We start from the raw sequence: 21,302 nt of genomic DNA, 5'->3' as shown, positions 1-21,302 counted from the left end.
AGTCTTGTAACGAATAACTCGTAGGGCTAACTCCTTTGCTTACTCTCTTCTGTACTTTGGAACCTGGTACTCATCAGTCATGAACGTTTTTATTCTCTCTTAACTGCTGGTCCCTTTTCCTGAATGTTCTGCTTCCTTCTCAGTTTTGACCTTTGCTGCCACAGGTGTAGATAATTATTTTATCCCATCTGCCTGGTACATTTTAATGCTTGCATGATATGCAAGATGTTCTTCGTCTTCCCTTGCTGCAGTCCTGACTATTGGGGTATAGTCCGCGTCCCAGTCGGCGAATACCCACAGAGAGATTGGCGCCGGTCATGTCATGAATTTAGACTGACGTCAGTACCAATCGCACACGCGATGACCGGACGCCATTTCAGTCTTTTTCCCGCATGGTCCGATGCCCGCATGCATGCACAGGCGGTTTTTGTTTAGCGTTTGGCGTTCTCTCCAAACCGGAGTTTCCGGGTTTCAGACCGCAGTACAGAGTTGGCTAAACATTTTGACATTTTTTTTTTTCTATATTCAGGATGTCAGAATGTCAGAAAAACTGTAAGAATAAGTCTTTGGTGAAGCAGATACCTATACAGGATTTACTATACAATTTGTTTACCTTGTGCAGTACCTGTTGTGTTGGCTGTGTCTTGGTTGTAGTTGCATAAAATAAGCTAGATTTAATAGGAGGGATTGTGAGGGGTTAGTGTTTGGGGAGTTGCTGTTTGATAGGCTGCGAATTATACTATGCGTCATTGCTTCTAAGAAGCGCAAAACAAAAACGCAGTGAAGAGGAGGAGAGTGAAAAGGCGGTCGTCCGGACGCGGGTCCGGACGAGGCTCAGGGATTAGGAGGAGGAGCCAGAGGTTCAGGCGCCAGGTCTCTGCATGTACTCCTTTACTGGCTTTACTGTGGCTCAGGATCAGGCTGAGGGAGGAGGGGGGCTGGGGGGCTTGTTCTTCTCTTCCTCTTCCAGGTAGCAAGGGCCTGGCCTCTGTCTGGCCTTCTTCCTTTAGAGGAAGCTACCCCAGCTCAAGGGTGTACTTCTCTCATAGGGGCTCTGTGCCCTGAGAAACATATGCTTAAATGCCTGAAGATTTGATTACTCTGATTAGAGATTCCTCTCCCCCACTAGTCTATGCCCTACCTGTGGAACAGAGAGTGAGTTTGGAAAAGTTTTGAACAGTTGAACAGTTCTCTGAGGCTGGGAAGACTTGTTCCTGTTTCTTCTGATTCTGATGTGGATGATTCCATTCCTGGAGCTTCTCCTCCTGAGAGAGGAGCCTTTATTTTCTTTCATTTCTTCACTCCTTCCTCCAAAAGGGGCCACTTTAATGGGTTCAGGAAGATTACTGACTCCTTGAAAGCGGCTTGAAAAAGGCCCTTTGCCCTTCCATTGGTATAGAATTTCCTGGTGTGTTTCCTGTGTTGGGAGGAGCTGAGGATGTTCTCTGAACTCCTGTAACCTCCCCCTCTGCTCTGTTAAGCCTGATAGGTATAGGATAGTGCCCATAGGGCAGTAGGGCCTGGCAAGCCCCAAAGCAAGAGTCCCAATTGTTTCCTCAGGGGGCTTAGGTGTTAAAGCTGTGGTGTTGTAAGTTTGGGCTCCTCTGAGGTGTAGGCAAAGGGCTTTAGGTAAGGGCTTCTTATAGGTCCATGTAGAAATGTCCTCTGATCCACTTCAATATTGTGAATTTCATATGCTGAAATATCAAAATTATTCTCTAATGTTGTGGATATCTTAGGAATAAGTGTATAAGTATTGGGGTGCATTTGCTGAGTGTGTTCATGTGTCTGTTCATTAGGCTGTGTTCGAATTGCAAAGCATTCTTTCCTCCTGTGGGTGGCTGCTACTAGTTCTGTTCTTAGCAGACTCTTACCCATGGAAAGATGGAAGTTTAATGATCAGCTGCTTAGTTTTGACAGCTTTAAGACCAGGATTTACCATGTTGTTTGACAGTCTGACAGGTTGTTTAAACTGTTAAGACGTTTCTAAGAAAACCTAGACAAAGCTAAGATAACTGCAGGCCAAGGTGAGTGTGTAAGTTAGAAATTGCTGAAGGTGGGGTGACTGGACATAATGAGGTTCCCAGGTCTAGGGGTAGATCTAGATCTAGGGGTGGACCTAGGCGTCTTAGGCCAGGCTCAGACGGCCAGTTAGGCCTGATCAGACTTCAGACAGACAGTCCCAGCCATTTCGGGCAGAGGGGTCAGTCAGCCGCTATGCAGCTGCCCCATGTGCTGCCTGGAAGTATCTGGGGGCTCGTCTGGCAGCTCCTTTGATTGTCTCTTTTCAAAGATTCAAGAGTTTTGGGTGCATCATTCAATTTCCCACACAATGTTATATCAAAGGCATTTTATTTATTTCCAAGACACAATTTAGAGGCCATGCCAGCCTCAGTTCCTCCCCAAAGAAAGATCCTCCTAGTCAAAGCTCAGTTACTCTCATAGGGGCTTCAGTTAGTCCAGATAGAAAAGAATTCAGTCAGTCAGAGACCAATTTATCACTATCCTCAACCTGCTTGTTCTCCCAAAGACCAGATTCGATGTTGGGGAGAGAATTTCCGTTTCCTCTACCAGTTCATCAATTAGGACATTCCCAAGTTCCTGACCTTTTTACTAACATGCACCTGTAAGGCTAAGGGATTGGATCACTGGATGGTAACTTCAATTCTATTAAGGCTTCTGCAGATTGTCTTTGCTAGTTTTTGCAGAAAGTATCTGCTATCAGTTCCTGGAGATTTCAGTGATCAGTCTCTTGCAGCCCCCTTTCTTATACAACTCATCTGGAGTATTCACAGAGGTTCTGGCTCTTCTGGCGCAACACCCATTCCTTCAAGCAAATCTTATTACTCCTTAGTGCTACATGAAAAAACCTTCTGTAAACACCTTAAAGTTCCAGTACCTCTCATCTGAGTGAATCTAGAGACTGTGAGCAAAATCCAGATAGGGTCTTAACCCCTCTGGACAAAAGTCAGTCTAGTACCCTTCTCAACAACTGCTTCCTCACTAGTCCTTCATTGACTGCGCACACGATGGCCTTTTACTTTCGGACAATCAAAGGCTCCATCATTTCCCTCATCCAACAGCTTCTGAGGCAGTCAAATGTGACTGCACAGGCCTTCCGCCATATCTTAACATTCTCATGCCAAACAATACCCTTGCCTTCTGCAAGCTCTGCAATGTGGGCTCTGGGATCTGGTAAACAAGGGGACAAAGATGTGACAATTTAGAAACAAATACCTTAATGCCTTCAAAGGAATTCTTTGAGGTGGCTCAAGCTTGTCAGGACCTGCAGGGATGTACATCTACAAAGGATGACTGACCAGACAAAGACATCGCCACGGGCGAGCATGCTCATCTACATGGAAAGGAGATGATGTGTGCTGGTTACTTGGAGACAACACAACTGGCACAGCATCTACAGCACTACAGCATCACACAGAAAGGAGGATGTTAGCAGTTCTTGGTCCTCTGCGGCAGAGACCAGGTTACTTCTTCATCGCAGGGCTTCCACAACTGTGACCTTTTCGCACATGCAACACTATCAATAATGTATCCAACAGCAGATTATGGAAGAAGACAAATCATCTAGGATTTATGGGAAACTGGATCTTCATTTCTTTCAGTTTCATTTCTTGTGTCACACCAGACTCCAGACAGATCTGTTCAGATCAGACAAACCACCAAAGTATTTTGCCCAGTAGCAGCTCTATCAGCTTCATGGAAAGTGATGCCTCATCTTCAGTTGGGAACCTCTATGTCTATAAGCTCTCCTCTCAAATCTCTCTTCCCAAAGTATTCACTAAAGGTCAGACAGGATCAGCCATATTGCTTGGATAGTTCATCATCTCAGTTGGAAATGGACCTCTTTCACTTCTTAGGGAGTCTGCACAGAAGCCTTAATGGGTCCTTAAAACTTCCCTCGGGATAAATCAGGAAAGGGATGATTTTCTGCACAGGACCTTGGCACTTCTCTCCATGGTCTTAGTCAAGCCTGAAATTCTCCATCTCTCATCTCATGTCTTGCAGTCTGGAACAAGGCAAGGTCATGATATCAATCAAAATCTGAGCTCCTCTCAAATCTAAGCACGAGCTGTTATTTCAGCTGGAGGTCACAGCCTGTACAGCAGCATCCGGAGTGTTTTTGGAGTGAATGGCTAGTACTTACTGTATTATTGAGATTGAAAAGGTCGTCTTTTAGAGATTTAAAATATTCATTCCGCAGATTTTTAGAATGGAAGATGATTGTGATTTGGAATGTCAGAGGCTATGATTGGCTCTTGCTTTCAATTTCTCTTTGAGTGGGCAATTCATATACATCCTTTCCGTTCTTTAAAGATTCATGCTCACCTTGATTCAGCTTGCTTTGATTGTTCCATTTTGAAACAACCCCGGTACTTGCTACTGCTTCTGCTGGCTATTTTGTCATGGAAGACGCTAAAAGCGGCTGCTACTTCTGCAAGGCCAGCACCTGAGTTGTTTTACTCATGCAGGCTGGTATTTTTGATCTGCCCAATTGAAATTTCTGTCGCACTAATCTTTCCTTTTTGTTCTGATATGTTTCTTGTGCCCTGGGTGTTTCAAACCATTTTTTTGTCCATAGTAGATTCCCTTTCGTGTTTTCAGCAAGGACTTTATATTTAGGGATGTAAATCCTTGGGCTTAATTTGCCTACAGTTTCTGCCTTACGTTTTTGCAGATCCTCAAAATAAACGTTTTTTGTTTTTCAGTTCAATATGTAAGCAAACAATTTTCTGAACAAACCTTTGAGCAGGGCAATTGGTTAGGCAGTTGCATTTTGTTATTCTTTTGGCAGCTTTAGGTTCACAGGGTCTAAGCTGGCTTTAACTTCACTTTGCTTTCTCAACAGTTTGCAAGGGCATTTCTAATTGGATATTTCTTTTGCAGCTATTTTTGTTCAGTGCATACTTGGGAAGATCATCCAGGGGCCTGCTACTACCATTATTCTCTAAGGGGGTGTTAGGAGTGCTGTTTCTAAAGCAGCAGCTACTACCTCCCTGCTGGAAGGCTCTACTTGGCATCAGTGCCCCTCTGCTCTAGGATTCTACAGGCTCCTTGTCAGCGCCTGCCTACGCATGAATTGCCAGCTTCCTTTTACTGCATAAGCTGCCAGCTTCTAGATTCCTATGCTTGGCCAGCCTTTACTACTGTATCCTTTCCCTCACAGTTTCAGGAAGGTTGTGTAGGTGCCTTGTACGAACTATATTTTTAGATATCCTGGGCTGCATAATACTAGATGTTTTATTTCCTCAGGTTGTTTTGTGTTTGTGGCACACTCTCTTCTGACATTTTGGGCAAGAATATTTTTGTATATATGCTACCATTTGGGACTATACTGTTTGTACCGGGACTTACTGTTTTTATTCTTACGACATATTTTTGAGGACTTAAACTCTGGTTTTCTATCTGATCCCTTTGAGTTTACATTGCCTCTATACGAGAACAAATCCTGTTCTACTTTGTTGCAGTGAAAAGTCTTGGTTAGGAAAAACAGATGACTCTCCAGTTTTGATTTTGTAATCTGGTTTCTGTAAATTAAACCATACTTTCTCTTTCAAAAAGAAGGTAGAGAATTGTACATGTGTCTGTGTCTGAGTGCATCGTCAAGCCCCTGTTAAAACTCATGCGATCCGGTGCTTGCTGTCTCAGTTTGCACATCTTTTCTTTCATTCCTATCCATTCTGCAAACTTTTTTTGCATAAATCCTCTATCTGTTCCTTATCATCCCTCCAGTATACCATTATTTCCTGTATTCTTTATTTTCATCCTTCATCTTAGTCAATTAATGTGTCAGTCTGTAATTCCAGTTTAGTTTCAGAGGTCAGTAAATTTGCCATCAGTTCTTTATTGTTTTCTTTTACTGTCTGCAATATATCAGAATGTTTAATTGCCTCCAAAATGTTAGAGGTCTGACCTCTAAAAATACATCTATCATTGATATCTTTCATTATTATTCCCTCCCACAATCCTTTGTTGCACTTTTCCCTGTAGAGTCCATTTTTTCCTATGTTTTTCTTCCCTCTTTTTGTCATCCAAGCTAGTAATATGTTATTTACAACTTTACTTCTGGGGAACTTTTTACTTCTTATGGCTGCCTATACTGTTTCATGGTGTGTAATTTGAATGTTATGACAAATGAGCACAAGAACTCAATCTTACATAGTCCACACCATAATAGAATCCATACTTGTCATGGTATTAGAAAACCCAAAAGACCTGAAGAAATTAAACCATGAGAAGTCAAATAATAAGATAAGCTTTGTATTTGGAAGATAAGTTAATGTCACTGGTGTTTTTTATTGAGCTGATGTAAAATAACTTGTATTAAAGAGGTAAAAGCATTGATATCTTTAGTGTTTATTGTTAATGAGATAGTTTCTCTTTGGATTTACATGTTCAAATTAAAGCTATCAGTAACAGAGATGTAAAAGATAAGTATATAATTTTAAAACTGTGGTAATGAGAACTATTAAATATTGAAAACAGAACTCCATAGTAGAATAGTCTGTTTGGAATTCTGTAATGGAAACTGAGCTTGAAGAGGACATTGACCCAGAACAAAGCACCGAAGATGTGTGTCTATCTAGTAAAGTAGACTACAGTGCAAGATGTGAAGCCACTGGTCCAATTGGTAAGATTTGTAATACAGTGAAAATTAAAACCATATGGTCACTAGTCAATTCCTGATCTCTCTGTATTGAGATTAATTAATTTGTGTGTTTAACTGATTTTAAGGATCAATATTAAAATTGAGAATAAGAAGATTAGATAAAAAATAGTTGATATTAGGATTTACACGTGTAATAATGAATGGCAAGTTATTGAGAGTTAAATGTAAACACAAATTATCTGAAGTGAGGCTAATTTATCAGTACTATATAATCATACAACTATAAAATGGTTATATTGGCCAAAATAACAAGTGCACCATGTATAGGGATTGCACTGTGTGAAAGAATGAAAAAGCAGTCATTAGTAAATATTGCTGTGCATAAAAATAACTAAAATCAAAGCAACTTCCTTAGTTGCATTTAATTTTATCAGTTTTGGCTTACTTAAAATCTTTGTATCTCATTTATAGTAACATTGTTTTTAAGACTCTCTCCCATTTAAGGGGTAAGCAGTGTTTGTGATTTTAAGATCATGATAGGTGATAGTGTGATAGGGTGATTGGCCATGATCATGATGGTTGTGCTTTCCTGTCTGTACACAGTGCTGTGAAAATTTGCAGTGTAGTGCTGATCAGCTGTATGTTCAGAAACTTAGTAAACTGGCAAATTAAATTTTTATTTCACTATAGTCTCCTGTATGTAGAGAAATTTAGAAAACTGTCAAATAAGGTTTTTATTTTCATTTGGTCTCCTGTACTGAAGTTTCTGTTTTTGTTTCCCCTCCAGGATCCAGGAATTAGTAGCTCCCAACCAAGTGGCTCTTACTGGCCTTTTGATGAAGGACTGAAACGGAGTGTTTTTATTAATACAACGGATGACAAGCTGCTCATCGGAAAGGTAAGGCGAGCTACCAGCCCTTTACTTACTGTGGTGCTGGTGCTGCATACTGTGGGCCCTTACTTACCTAGGGTTGTTTACTATGTGGAGATTTTTATGACATTATGTAAGAGTAACTCTTAATAGTGCTGTACATTTCCCAGAAAAAGTGCTTTGTTTTTTTTTTGTCTTCAATATTTTAAGACTTTTTTTTTTACCACACTCCCATTAAATTGTTATAATGTAGACAGTGACAAGTCATTTGTCTGTCTGCTCACTCGTGTAACTTATATGATTCATTTACCCTTTATATTCCCCTTCTCTTAGCTGAATATTTTCCTCAAGCCTTTTTAACAGACTGTGTAGTGTCTGCTGGCCTCCTCAGGTAACCTGTTTTATTTATCCAGTACCCTTTCCTTGAAACTAAAAATGCTTTCTAATTTCTAGGTTGCAGTTTGTGTCCTTAGTCTTTGTAAGTATGCCATCTCTGCTTTCAATCTTCTTGAGCTATGCACCAGCACATTGTCCCATAAGAGCCTTGTGCAGCCATATTATGATTCCCCTAATTTGCCCCGATTAAGAATAGATTTCATTTCTATAACTTGTCACTTGTACCCACTTTTCTTCCATTCTCTCTCTTTATTGCCTTGGTAGCCTTTCTTTGAACTCTGGACACCTGTGCTGTAGTTAACACTTTGTCCTGTATCCCACCAAATCATAATGTCCTGATTTATACCTTTGCAGTCCAGATTTCAGCAAAGCTGTCCTACTTAGAGGGAGGTGAAATACATTTGTAGTTTAGTCATGGCACTTTCTAGTCCATGTTCCTACTCATCTGCTCATCCCATTGCATGTATGTTGGTAGCACCTCCTAAAAGGCTCCTGTACATCTCAGTTGTTTTAATGTCCTGACCATGTTGCTTTCCTTCCTTATGCCTTTTTTTTGTAGTCCCACCCATCAAGTAATTGCTGCCCATATCCTGTCATCCATGAGAACCTTTCATGTTTCCTGAGTTTTTGTCTAATCTCGGTCAAGGGCAGTATCACTTCCACTTGTTCACTTAATTTTGACTTGCCCTGTGATCCCTTATCACTAGAACTGCTCCTCCTTCTCACCTGCTCTTACTTCCTTTCTTTAAGCTATTCTGAAGTTGGTAGCTACCTGGAAATCTAGCACTTCATGTAATTTGTGTGAGCTTCTGTTTCTTTCAGAACTGCTACTGCCACCCCTCCTCCTTACTTACATCCCTCCTGCACCTCCATTTCCTTTATGTATGCATCAATTCATTTCCTTCACTCCAGCATGAGGGATGCTTGCTGTCTCCTGGCCTTTCTGCATGCCTTCCTGTATCTGTTCACCATTAGTTTCAAACTTTTCCTTTCTGGTTGCACATTATCTCTTTTTCTTTCCCCTTATCACACTGTCTGTGTTCCATCTCTCTTCACTTGCCTAGTCTTCCTTTTCTTAATCTCATGTACTGCAGCTGCCCGTGGCATATTATCTCATTGTCTGTTTCCCTTCATCTGAGTGAATGCTGATTTGCTGAGTGAACATCTTTTAAGTATCAGAGTCCATGTGACAGAACTGCACATTTCCTTTTGATTGGTGTCTTTCTTGTGTCATTGCAGGTTTGGCCAGGGTTAACAGCCTTCCCCGATTTCTCGGATCCTGAAACACACCACTGGTGGTATGAGAACCTGGAACAGTTTTACAGCAAGATTGCTTTTGATGGAGCTTGGATTGTAAGTATGTTCTATATTTTCTGCAGATGCAGCAGTGGATTTGTTACTGTTGATTAAAAATGCGTCTCTTTTGCCAAACTTGTACTAAAAGAGGAATCTCTGCTATAATGATGGACAAGGGTTTTTCAAAAAATAAATAAAAAAAGCAAATATTTTATTCCCTGTAAATCATCAGCTTGAGAATGACAGTTATTGTTTTCTTGGTGACACTATGTATTGGCAATTACATGCAAGTGGCATGCATTCCACTTGTGCAGACATAATGGGCATGCATGACTGCTTTTATCTTCTTCACGAAAATGCACTACCCAATAGGAAGAGATGTGAGGACAGCACTGTCTAGCTGTGGAAGATCTGTGCTTCACAGCTGCAGGGTCTGTTGTTCAATTCTCACTTTTCATTCTCTTTGGGGCCTTTTTAGCAACGAAGCTTCACAAAGACCTGACCATTTTCTTTCTAACAAATGACAAGGAACAATGCATTTAAAGTGTTTGTTTCTTATAAGGCAATTAGCAGTGGGAAGGGGATTAGTCCCCTTACTTTGAGAAGGAATTGGAGAGTTCTCCTAACCAGCTTGGTAGTTCTTTTCTGATGTATCTACTTCCATTTTATTCTGTTTGTGTGTGTGTTTATTTTTATGGATTCATTTGGTAACTGGGAAGGTGGACTGGTCCATATACCCCTTTTCAGCTGCAGTCTGGGCATGAGGCGCAGTTGCACACGATTTTGAGGTCATTTGTCAGTTTGCGTCATTAGTTTGACTTAAGTAGTTTGGCGTACAGTTTAGCAAGGAGAATATGTAGTACAGCATAGGGTGACTTAGTGTAACAGGGTGATGTAGTACAGCTGTACACGTACAGTACATTGTTTAGCTAGTACAGTACAATGTATAGTTTTGCTCAAAAACAGCATATTGTGTTAATAAAATAACACATTACTAATAAATTTTCAGTATTTCCCTATTTGAGTGAAGCAGTCGCATAGATTTGTTTGTGGTTACATGCATTAGTTTTATTAGTTGATATTGGAAGGACATGTATTCAGTGGGCCCATAATTAAGGAGGTAGTGATGCAAAATAATATAAAAGAGTAATAACACTGGTTCAGCATCAGTATCAGTATTTCATAAAATGATGTTACTTTAAGTACATTGTTGAGAAAACTTTGGTTTGAACATTTTGTGACAGATTGGAGCATTTATAGTACATTATTTATAGGTAGTGTAAAGAGTATTAACAGTGATTTAAGTAAGGGCAATACCCAAAGTCCTGTTGTATTGATTATTACAGTTTTGAAAATGGATGTGTCATGCATGATCCAGTCCATTGACTTTAGTGTTAAAGAGAGGTTGGGAGTAGTGGAGCTAGTGAAGGAGGTTTGGGCCTAGGAGAGTCTCAAAGGTGCTGAGCAAGCATTACCTGAAGCAGACTAGTCCTACTGTTGATGTGAAATGACATGAGTCATGAAGATCTAATGTTATGGTGTGTACATAACTTTTATATACATGTGTGTGTGTTTGCACACATGTATGCTGTCGTATGTGGTGAATGTCTGTCTGTCTGTGTGTCTGTCTGTCTGTGTGTGTCTGTCTGTGTGTGTCTCTGTCTGTAGGGTCGTTATATGTGCAGGGGTCTTAAATACCTCTGTAGGAGAAGATATAAATGTCTGATCTATACTCATCAGCCTGTGGTACTCTTTATGAAATCCATCTTCGAAGTGGAGTTGTATCTGAACATGCAGTAGAGTACTAAGACTTACCCCTGCAGGAAGTTTTTCAAGTTTGGTAGTGAGCCGTAAGTTGTGGGAACATTTTGTGGTGATCTGTAATCTAAGTGTTAAATGTGATATTTCTTCATAAGAACTGACTAGAGAATGACTACTGTGAATGTGGTGGAGCCACCTGTATGGAACCAGAGAGTATAGCTAATATGCTGGCCAGTACATTTAGCTCCAGTTTTACCCTACTCACCCCTTTATCACCTCCCCCCCCCCAGGAAATACTGTCCACCATGTCTCCACCATCACTAGAGAGCAGGTCCTCGCTGGGCTCCTTAAGGCCAAGAACACTGCTTCTCATTGTACCCTGATAATATCCCAGGATGTCTCCTGAATAGCATTAAACATGACTTGTCCTGCCTGCTAGAATTTCTGCTTAACCACAGCCTCCAGACTGGGTTCATGGCAAACGTGTAGGAGGGGGGAGAGCTTTCTATGGACCTGGGGAACTGCAGATTCTTAAGTCTGACTAGTCTTATAGGCAAGGTCACGAAAATAATTATTTATCTGATAAATGATGATATAGGAAACCTACAGACACTAGACCTAACCAAATTCAGTTTGTTAAAGGCGGGTAGTACCTGCATAACTTGATGGACTTCTTTGAAGGTCACTAAAGTTATGAGCAAGGGGAAAACGGTGCCCTCTGTTTACTCTGATCTGGCCAAGGTGTTTGACTTACTGCCTCACACAGGCATTGTAAATAAACGCACAAAAGTAGGCATAAACAGGTGTATGTCACCTGATAGCCAACTGGCTCAGTGAAAAGACACAAGAAGTTAAGATAGAGGCATCCACCACCACAAATAGGCTAGTCACTAGCGAGTTCCACAGGGATTATTGCTAGTGCCTCTCCTTTTTGGCATCTACTTCTCTGCAGTAAAGGTAAACATCAAGGACCTCTAGCTGACCAAGTCTATAGATGACTGCAAACTAGGAATGTTCACTGAATCCCCCTAAAGATGTAGATGCCCTTCAAAAGGGCCTGACACAGGCAAACAACTGGTGTTAAAGCCATGGACAAAAACTCATTGTGAAAAAATGTATAATAGTACCCTTTGGAAAGACTGCCACCCCTGGAAATGACCGCATTGATAATACACCCCCCTAAAACTACTTTGGTGAGAAAATCATTCTAAGTTGCACAATTTGAGCAATAAGAGCATGGCATCTTGGTACGAGAATGTCACATTGCTTCCCTGTACTTGGCTCTTATCAGATCAGTAATCAAGTACAACTCACTCTTCAGCATGTACCTTAGCAGACACTTGGGAGAGCACAGAGTCTCTTCACTAAAAGAGTACAAGGAGTAATCAGGTCCTATGCAGACTGTTAGTCTGATGTGCAGTGATCTATGACTAGCCTACAAGGCATCCTCTGATCCCACACTGATGGATATGTTGCAGAAGAAATGTCATCAGAAATAGCTATCTGAGGACCTAACCCTAATTTGTGACATTAACAGGCTATGTCGGTGGGACAGGTATGTGTCTCAAAGATTACCTCTTCACTGGAACAGGCTTCCCATCCATGTAAAGCAAAGCTCAACCCCTAACCCTGTTCAAATGTATCTTGAACCAATGTATGGGAATTGTAAATTTACCTTAGGTTTGGCACCTTTGTAATTGACAGGGTAGCCTGTGGGGACATTGTGTACAAGCCTATATCATAACCGTGCAGTTCCTTGTGGTACTGATACGTCAGCACTACTTTGGTATATTTGGGGTAAACCTGTCTAGGTTTAAAGTGGCTTTTGGGCCGTTAGCCTAGTAACCTGCTATGATCCTGTGAACAAGGATATTGTGTGCTGCAGGTTTAACCTGATCTGAATATCCACATTTACTGAAAAGGCATTGATTCCCTGCCTTTTCAATGAGTGAATGTAGGTGGTGGAAGGATTATTTTTCTAAGGAGAATCTCTGTTTCTTTGCATTTCTCCCCTTTCCTCCTGTTTAAGTCCTCGAGATTAGTTCAGAATGTCGTATTCTGACTTTCATTGCTCATTGATTTTAGTTATGGGTTATCTAATCAAAGTGAAAGGGATAGTGAATAATTGTTTTGCCCTCATTTGAGTTGGGCATATTTACAGTATATTACAGAACCTGTCTCTTACCTCTCAAGTTTTCTAGGAGAATTTTGGTTAATTGATGCTTGAGACAAAGGGAAACGGGAAGGAAACCTGGCAGGGGATCAGTGCAGCAAAATGTTGGACTTGTATGTTTCTGTAGCTTCACATTTTATTTTTTTAATGTTCTAAAGCAAGAAATTTTCCCCTGAGGGTACTGCCTTAACCCGTGTTGTAAAGCTGCAGTTTGGCGAGTCTCCTCAAAGAAGTCAGAGCTCTCTCGCTCTTTCTTTTTTTCCTTCTCTCTTCTTGCTTTACGATTTCTGATTATTTTTTTTTTTTTCTTTTCCAAATGCTCCTGGCTTCTTTTTCTATACTTTCTTCTAGATTCTTTGTCTTTATGAGGTTTAAGATAGAGCTGTAGGCTAATAAGTTGCAATGGCTTATTAGCAAAGACACCTGACCTACCTTCCTAAATATGCAGGGAAAGGATACATTACTGTAGATTCTGAAGGTACTGTATAGTAGTCTGTGGTCTTCAGCTTTTACCATTTTGGAGATGGGAAGTAATTAAAAATGCTGGATAAGTTTCACAGCAGGTTTTAGTCTATGCATTTCTTACAAAAAGACAGAGAAAATGCTAATTTTCTAATCACTGCACTCTGAATACTCTGCTACTTTAGCTAAGGTTCCATATGTGGCACTGAGTCATGATTTTTGTCTTCTCCTGAAAGGGAGCTCGTATGACTCTAGATTTCCTGCATGTAGAAAAAGTATTTGTACTTCATTTGTCTCAGGTTGCTGGCAGTCAGTAGGTCTAACTTTGTTTTAACCACCCCTGGATGGGAGGTAGAGGAGGAGTTGATCTTTACAAAATGTTGGACTTCATTAGTGGCTTAGTTCATGGTGTAAATTAGAACAGATTTTCCCTGTCTAGAAGGTTGGCTTTTGTGAGAAGCCAGATTCCAGAGTAATGATGTTCTGTAGTCCTGTCTTGACGTCATTCTTACATATAGGTTCAGAGCCGATCCTCTGCTCCGACTCTGCCTTTTTGCAAGCTCAGTCTTCTAGTTGACTTGTGGCTAGGTAGGTATCCCATGGTGCACCAGCACAATCCCCAGATCTTGTTTGCCACGTTGTCAAAGGAAAAATATACTTTAAAAATTATCAAAACACGGTAGGTTCAGGTTAAGGCACTTTAATCTTGCAGCAAGGAGACAAAAACGTGCTATTACAGAGTTTGTCAAACTAGAAACAGGAAATACTTTCATTTTTATACACTTTCTAATAAGACATTGCCTACCAAGCTGACGTAGCAAATTACAAGTCTTTTCATCATCACTTGTTGACCATCAGTCCCATGAATTTCTGCTGATTTAACAATTTTTGTGAGAAACTTCCTAAGGAAAACAACGTGGCCTTGGTTACCACCGGTTAGATACATGTTATGTTACTATTCAAGGTACTATGGCTAATTCAAGCACAAAGCTAGCAGTTCATTTCTTTAATAATCCTTTGTCTATATTATCTCTAAGCTTCTGCAGCTGTACATGTTCTCATACTTCGAGCAGAGCTGATTGTTTAGAATCATTACATTTACAGAATATAGCATTGTTCATTCATTCGTTCCTGACCTAGCAGATAAGCACCTGCTTCTCAAGTACATTTCCAGAAGGCATAAATACAAATATTGCTGTGCTAGCAATTACTAGATCAGAGGGCATCTTGCAAGTTTCAGAAAGCACACTGCAGTTTCAAAAAGCATCTTTTTCAGTTCTCAGATGAAACTCAATTTATATAAAACGGTGCATATAAAATAGAATGAAAAACGTGTTAACTCTTTCAACTACTAACTAGCATTAAGCATACACACATTAATACATATTTTTCTAACATTTCCCCCCTGTTAATACTTTTTAATTCTATTTTCAAAAAGAATAAACAGTTTGCTTCTTTTCCTAACCTCTTCCAATCAGGATTTGCAGTTAAGAACGTCATTCAGTTTAAACTTTATGAAAGTGTTTCAGATTCTAGCAGGTCTTCAAATTCAGTACTCTGGTACATAGTCTCAGAAACTGATATGTCTATAAATTCTTTGATTAATTTCTTCATGCAGGGGATTCCACAACAAACACTAACTCCTATTAGGAGTAATCCCACCCCAATGGCAATCAAAATGTTCATCGAGATGGAACCCCACCCCCCAAACAAATTCTGGAAAAAGTCCGTCAGAGGGTTTGGGCCTGGTTTGGTCATGGCCGACACTTGCTGAATTACCTCAAAATGGTCATTAATCTCGTGCTGATGATCTGGAATAAACGCACAGCATTCTTCTTTGATTAAAGGGCACGTCCCACCCCTCGCCGCTAGGGTGAAGTCAAGAGCCATTCGTTTCTGGAGCACTACAGTTCTCATTGCATTCACTTCATCAGTTATCAGTTCAAGAGCAGAAAAAGTTGCATTACTCATCACTTTGAGAAGTTTAGACACTTTTCGCAGCTCCCAAATTGATTTAACTGTGCCATATGCAGGTAATATGCCTGCCCACGATATGACAGCATCACTCAAGTCCATGTGCATAAGTTTGGTACCCACACTATGATGGTCTTTCCAACCCGCCTCGATCTGTCCCACTGGATTCTCAGGTTTTTTAACAGTCTTTTTGGTTACATCTCGGGTATTTCGAATATTTCCTTGAGACAAGACGGCAGTGTGTCGTATGGCCGGGACCAGGTATCCCAAAAAACAACTGCCGGACCAATTCTCAGGTAACCATTTATATGCTTTTTTACCACACACAAAATAACAGTCCTTTACTTTAGTGGTTACTTTGTTACGAAATGACTGCCCTGCATGAAACATTTTCCTATCTATTACAGATAACTGTTTAAAAAGTACAGGATTACGTTGTACCTGATCAAGAGTCTTATGCATAGATTTAAGAAATTAGTTATAATCTGTACTACAAGATCCACCTAAATCTTTTGCTTTTGTATAACATTTATATTGTACGGTCACATTACACTTGCTCCAACCCACTTGTATGGTATCATTCTTATAAAAACATACAATTCCCTTTTGTGTCACAGGCAAATACAGTGCTACCTTATCATATGCTTTAATAGCTACTGTGTCAAAAACCAGATTTTCTCAGCTGTTCATCGTGCTATGCTGCTGCAGTCATCACACTTGGGTTATCCTGCCGTCAGGCGGACCCTGCAGTCGGCCTGAATTCCAAAGCCTTGGTCTGGCGTCGGTTGTTGTCGCTTCTTCCCTGACATCAGTGCGGCAGGGGTATAAAAGAGGCAGCCGACGCCATTTTCTTCAGTCTTTCTTGCCGCGCGGTGCCCGAAGCAGAAGCAGTTCGCAAGTGCCGGTCGGCCAGCTCCTGAGATTTTCGAACAGAATTTCAGCCGAAGTCTTCTATAAAGCTAAGTACCCCATTGGGGAAACTTTTCTTGCCTCAGACCGATGTCAGACAAAGTTAATAATTGTATTTCTCGTGGGACGCAAATACCTCATAAGGATTTCCATTCTTATTGTATTCCTTGCCTAGGCCCAGACCCTGACATTTCTGCTTGTCGGTTTTGCGCTAGGTTCAATAAATGCACTATTAAGCGTCGGGCTGATCCCGCCCGACATTATTTTGGCAGAAAATTCAACTACATCATGTCGTCGGAACCTCCGACAACCGCTATTTTTAAAAAACACAAGGACAAAGACAGGCAGCCTAGACCAGATACCGAGGTCTCAGTTAGGCCTGCCGCCGGATCTTCGGTTTTCAGTGAGGCGCCTACGCAGCCCCTGACTACCGCAGACTTAGAAAATGCAACTACCTCTCAGACAGAATCTACTGGACCACTGGAGCCGGTTCCTTCTCAACTCGCGGACGCCAGCCCTGGCGGCGATCCGGAGACTATGGACAGGCCTTCGGTTTCAGAAGATGTCTTTAAACTGATGACTCTCTCCGTTAAAAAATACGCTAGGCTTCCAAAGGTAAGAAACCAGGTCCACAGACTCCCACACAGGCCCCTATGCCTAAAAAAACAAATGCTCAAAATGGCGGAGAACCTGATTACCCTTATCAGAGGTTCCCAACCCCCTCCTGACAAAAGGCCTAGACTGGAGGAAGATTTACCTCCTTCTGACTAGGAATCCATTTCCTCAGCAGACTCTGAGGAACAGGATGACCCCTTCCCTCTCTATGAAGACTCGGATGCTGAGGAATCTGTTCCCTCTGTTTCCCCCCCTGAAGACTTCTCTTTTGGGGAAACCCTGCACACCATGAGAGAGCATTTCCACTGGGAAGGACAGGATTACTGTGACTCCAAGAAAAGACTCCGTGAGTTTCGTCTTCTACCTCAGCATAGACTTTTAGCCATTCCTCTTGTTTTAGACATTCTGGATGATGTCTACACTGAATCTAGTCTAAATCCAGATTCCTTACCTCCAGCACCACCTAAACCAGACAGATACTACCGAGTCCCTGACTCTCACATGTTTTTATATAAAAGCCCTGCTGCAGACCCAGAAACCATTTCCCAGGGTCCCAAAGGGGTTAAGGCCTCCACTGCTAAAAATCCACTACCTGCGGAAAGAGATTCCAGGGCATTAGAAAGATGGGGGGAAAAAAGTGTATACCACTGCCACTTTGGCCACGAGGGCATTAAACTGCCAATTCCACATGATTAAATACCAGCAGTACTTGCTTACTCAGTTAAAACAGAAAATGATCCCTCAAACAGATCAACTATATTTCAAAGGGATGCAGGATTTGTTGCATGCAGCAGAACAAGTGGGAAAACATACCTTGCAGTGTGGTTTTGATTCTTTGGAGGCCTCATGTAGAGCAGCGCTCACAGGGTATGTAATACGTAGACATGCTTGGCTAAAAGAGCAGACCCTACTAGAACATGTCAAAGCAAAGTTACTGGATGTTCCACTGCAAAAGGATGCATTATTTGGTGTCAAAGCAGAGGAGGTTTTAAAGAAAATGGAAGAAAAGGCAAAATCAATGCAAACAGTTAAAGATTTTTTACAGGTGCAACCTCCTCGCTTCAGCAGAAACTGGCCATCAAAAAACTGGTCCTTTCCTGCTTCAGACAGACCCCAAAGGGGCAGGTAAAGACGCCCTAGGGGCAGAGGCCAGGCACAAGGTACCTTCAGGCCTAGACAATGACAAACAACAACTCAAAGAGGGGGAGACGACAGATTTCAACCCTTCAGAAAACAAACTCAATGACTTTCCTCCTCGCCTGCCAAGCAAAATTGCCCAGGCAGCACCTCTAGGAGGAAAACTGGCTCTTTTTCCACAAAATTGGCACATCATAACAAAGGACAAATGGGTTCTGGATATTATTACCCGAGGCTACAGATTTCATTTTCACACTTTACCACGGATGAGAGGCATGCCAAATCTGCCAACAAACCAATGGGCAGAGGCACAAAAGCAAATTTCAGCTCTCGTGAACATGAAAGCAATTCAAAAGGTACCTGCAAAAGAGCAAGGTCAAGGATTTTACTCAAGACTGTTTCTAGTACCAAGAAAGGACAAAGCCTGGAGACCCGTCTTAGACCTTACAATTGTAAACACGTACCTGGACATTCCCAAATTCAAAATGCTCACACTACAGCAGCTTCTTCCCATGCTGGGCAAGGAGTCTTGGCTGGTAATGTTGGACCTCCAAGAGGCATACCTGCATGTCCCTATCAGACAAGATTGCAGAAGATGCCTCAGATTTTTGGCAGGCACAACGCATTATCAATTCTCTGCATTGCCCTTTGGCTTATCTACTGCGCCCAGAGTATTCACGAAATGCCTGGCATCAGTAATTGCATACTGCAGACAACGAGGAATACAAATTTATTCATATCTGGACGACTGCCTGATCCAAGTGGACAGCAAAGACATCCTACTACAGCATCTGGCATTTGTAACAAAGTTACTAAGTTGCCTAGGGTACACAGTAAACAAAAAAAAATCAAAACTAATACCCTCACAAGAAATAATTTTCCTGGGTGCCAGCTTGAATACAACGGCCCAGATGGCTTACCTCACGCCAGACAAGCAAAAACAACTGGCTCAGTACTTCAAAAAGATGGCAACTTCTACCCAGCTCACTGCAAGGAAGTTCCTGCAGGCATTGGGGTACATGGCATCCTGCATTCAACTAATTGCATATGCAAGACTGCATATGAGAAAACTACAATGGTACCTAAAAAGTGTATGGTCCCAACACAGACACAGCCTCAAAGCAAGTATAACTCTCATTCCCTGCCTTCAGAAAGAGTTTCTATGGTGGGCTCAAGCATGCCAAGCAAACAAGGGCCTTCCTTTTGTCTCACCTCCAGCAAACCAAACCTTGACAACAGATTCATCAGACTACGCCTGGGGTGCACACATGGCAGGACAATGCATACAGGGCAAATGGTCTGCAAACCAAAGGCAACTACACATCAATCAAAAGGAGATGCTAGCTGTAAAAAAATGCACTAACAGCCTTCAAGGACCTCTTGCATCCAGGACAACTTCTAATAAGGACGGACAACACCACAGTTATGTGGTACATAAACAAACAAGGAGGAACGCACTCCTACCCACTATGCAGACAGGCAATGGACTTGTGGAACACAGCATTAAATTACCAAGTACAACTGCAAGCACAATTCCTGCCTGGAAAGGAGAGCATATTGGCAGACGAATTAAGCAGAAATTTGACAGACCCTCACTAGTGGATACTACACACGCAAGTATTCTCAATGATAACTCAAAGGTGGGGACCACCAGACATAGATCTGTTTGCCTCAACCAACAATTGCCAGCTACAAAAATTTTGCACAAGGACTTATCTCCGGGCCTGGAAAGTGGATGCCCTATCATTCAGTTGGACAGCATTGTCAGTCTATGCCTTCCCACCTCTGCCTCTACTGACCCAGGTATTACTGAAAGCCAGATAAGAGAGACCACAGATGATCCTCATTGCTCCGGACTGGCCACATCAACACTGGTACCCACTACTATGAAACTTGACTCGCAGCCCTCCATGGATCTTAACTCAATTCCCTCTGCTGTTAACACAACAAAACTCTCAGATCCTTCACAGTCAACTAAGGACCTTAAATCTAGCTGCATGGAAAATACCTTAAATTATCAAACACTTCTCTCAAAGGACGTCCAAAATGTCATTTTGGAGGCCAGGAGGCCCAGCACCAGAAAAACTTACTCAGACGAATGGAAAAGATTTTGTGTATGGAGCCAGGCTTAGAAGCCTGAACCCTGGCATCCCAAATATTCCGCACATACTCAATATCTAGCTGAGATGCTACACAAAGGTCTTTCCTTATCCATAAAGATCCATGCTTCAGCCATTTCAGCTCATTATGATACGGTTCCTCCCATTTTCTCTCATCCTTTGCTAAGAGAGTTTCTCAGAGGGGCAAAAAATATAAGACCCCCCAGAAAACCACCAACTCCAACTTGGGATCTAAATTTTGTGCTGGAAAAATTAACACTTCCTCCTTTTGAACCAGCCTTTTCAGCAGAGCTTCAATATTTGTCATGGAAAACAGCCCTGCTGCTGGCTATCACCTCAGCACACAGAGTCTCAGAACTGCAGGCTCTTATGGCAGTGGAACCTTTCATCATTTTCCATCAGGACAGAGCATCTTTATGCACCAACCCTTCCTTCATGCCAAAGGTAGTATCCAGTGTGGCTCTCAATCAGACCATATACTTGCCCACCTTTTATCCAAGTCCACAGAATAAAGGAGAAAGACTCCTTCACTCTTTGGACATTCACAGACAGTTATGTTACTATTTGGACAGGATAAAGGTCTTCAGAAAATCTGACCAACTCCTTGTGTCCTATGCACCAGGCTCAGAAGGAAAGGCCATTTAAAAACAGACCATCTCCAAATGGATAGCACATTGCATCCGCTTTTGCTACTCACACCATGGGAAAGCAGTGCCTGTTAGTATTAGATCTCACTCTTCCAGGGCTACAGCAACCTCAGCAGCCTTCCTCCGAGGAGTCCCAACAAAGGACATTCTGGAGGCAGCTACCTGGAGTTCAGTGCACACCTTCACCAAGCATTACCACCTTCCTCTGTACTCACAAACCAGAGCTGGGTTTGCCACTGCAGTTTTGCAGGGCATCTTAGCTGCACCTAACCCAGTTTAGTTCCTACCACCCAACCATAGCTTTGGGACTCTA

General features: G+C 41.8%; 1 protein-coding gene across 1 annotated transcript in view; it reads left to right on the top strand.

The window, feature by feature from the left end:
* LOC122816753 (lysosomal alpha-glucosidase-like) overlaps positions 1 to 21,302 on the top strand; it is a gene marked incomplete in the record, with an annotated part of 907,240 nt that overhangs the window by 142,277 nt on the left and 743,661 nt on the right. The window contains 2 exon segments of the mRNA XM_044089759.1: positions 7,416 to 7,526; positions 9,135 to 9,248. Of these exon segments, the coding sequence (XP_043945694.1) occupies positions 7,416 to 7,526; positions 9,135 to 9,248 (225 nt within the window).

Source organism: Protopterus annectens, chromosome 12.part0 (assembly GCF_019279795.1).
Source record: "Protopterus annectens isolate FY-2018-M chromosome 12.part0, PAN1.0, whole genome shotgun sequence".
Classification (NCBI taxonomy): domain Eukaryota; kingdom Metazoa; phylum Chordata; order Ceratodontiformes; family Protopteridae; genus Protopterus; species Protopterus annectens.
Note: the sequence above shows the minus strand (reverse complement) of the source record. Positions and strands in the feature narration are given on the sequence as shown.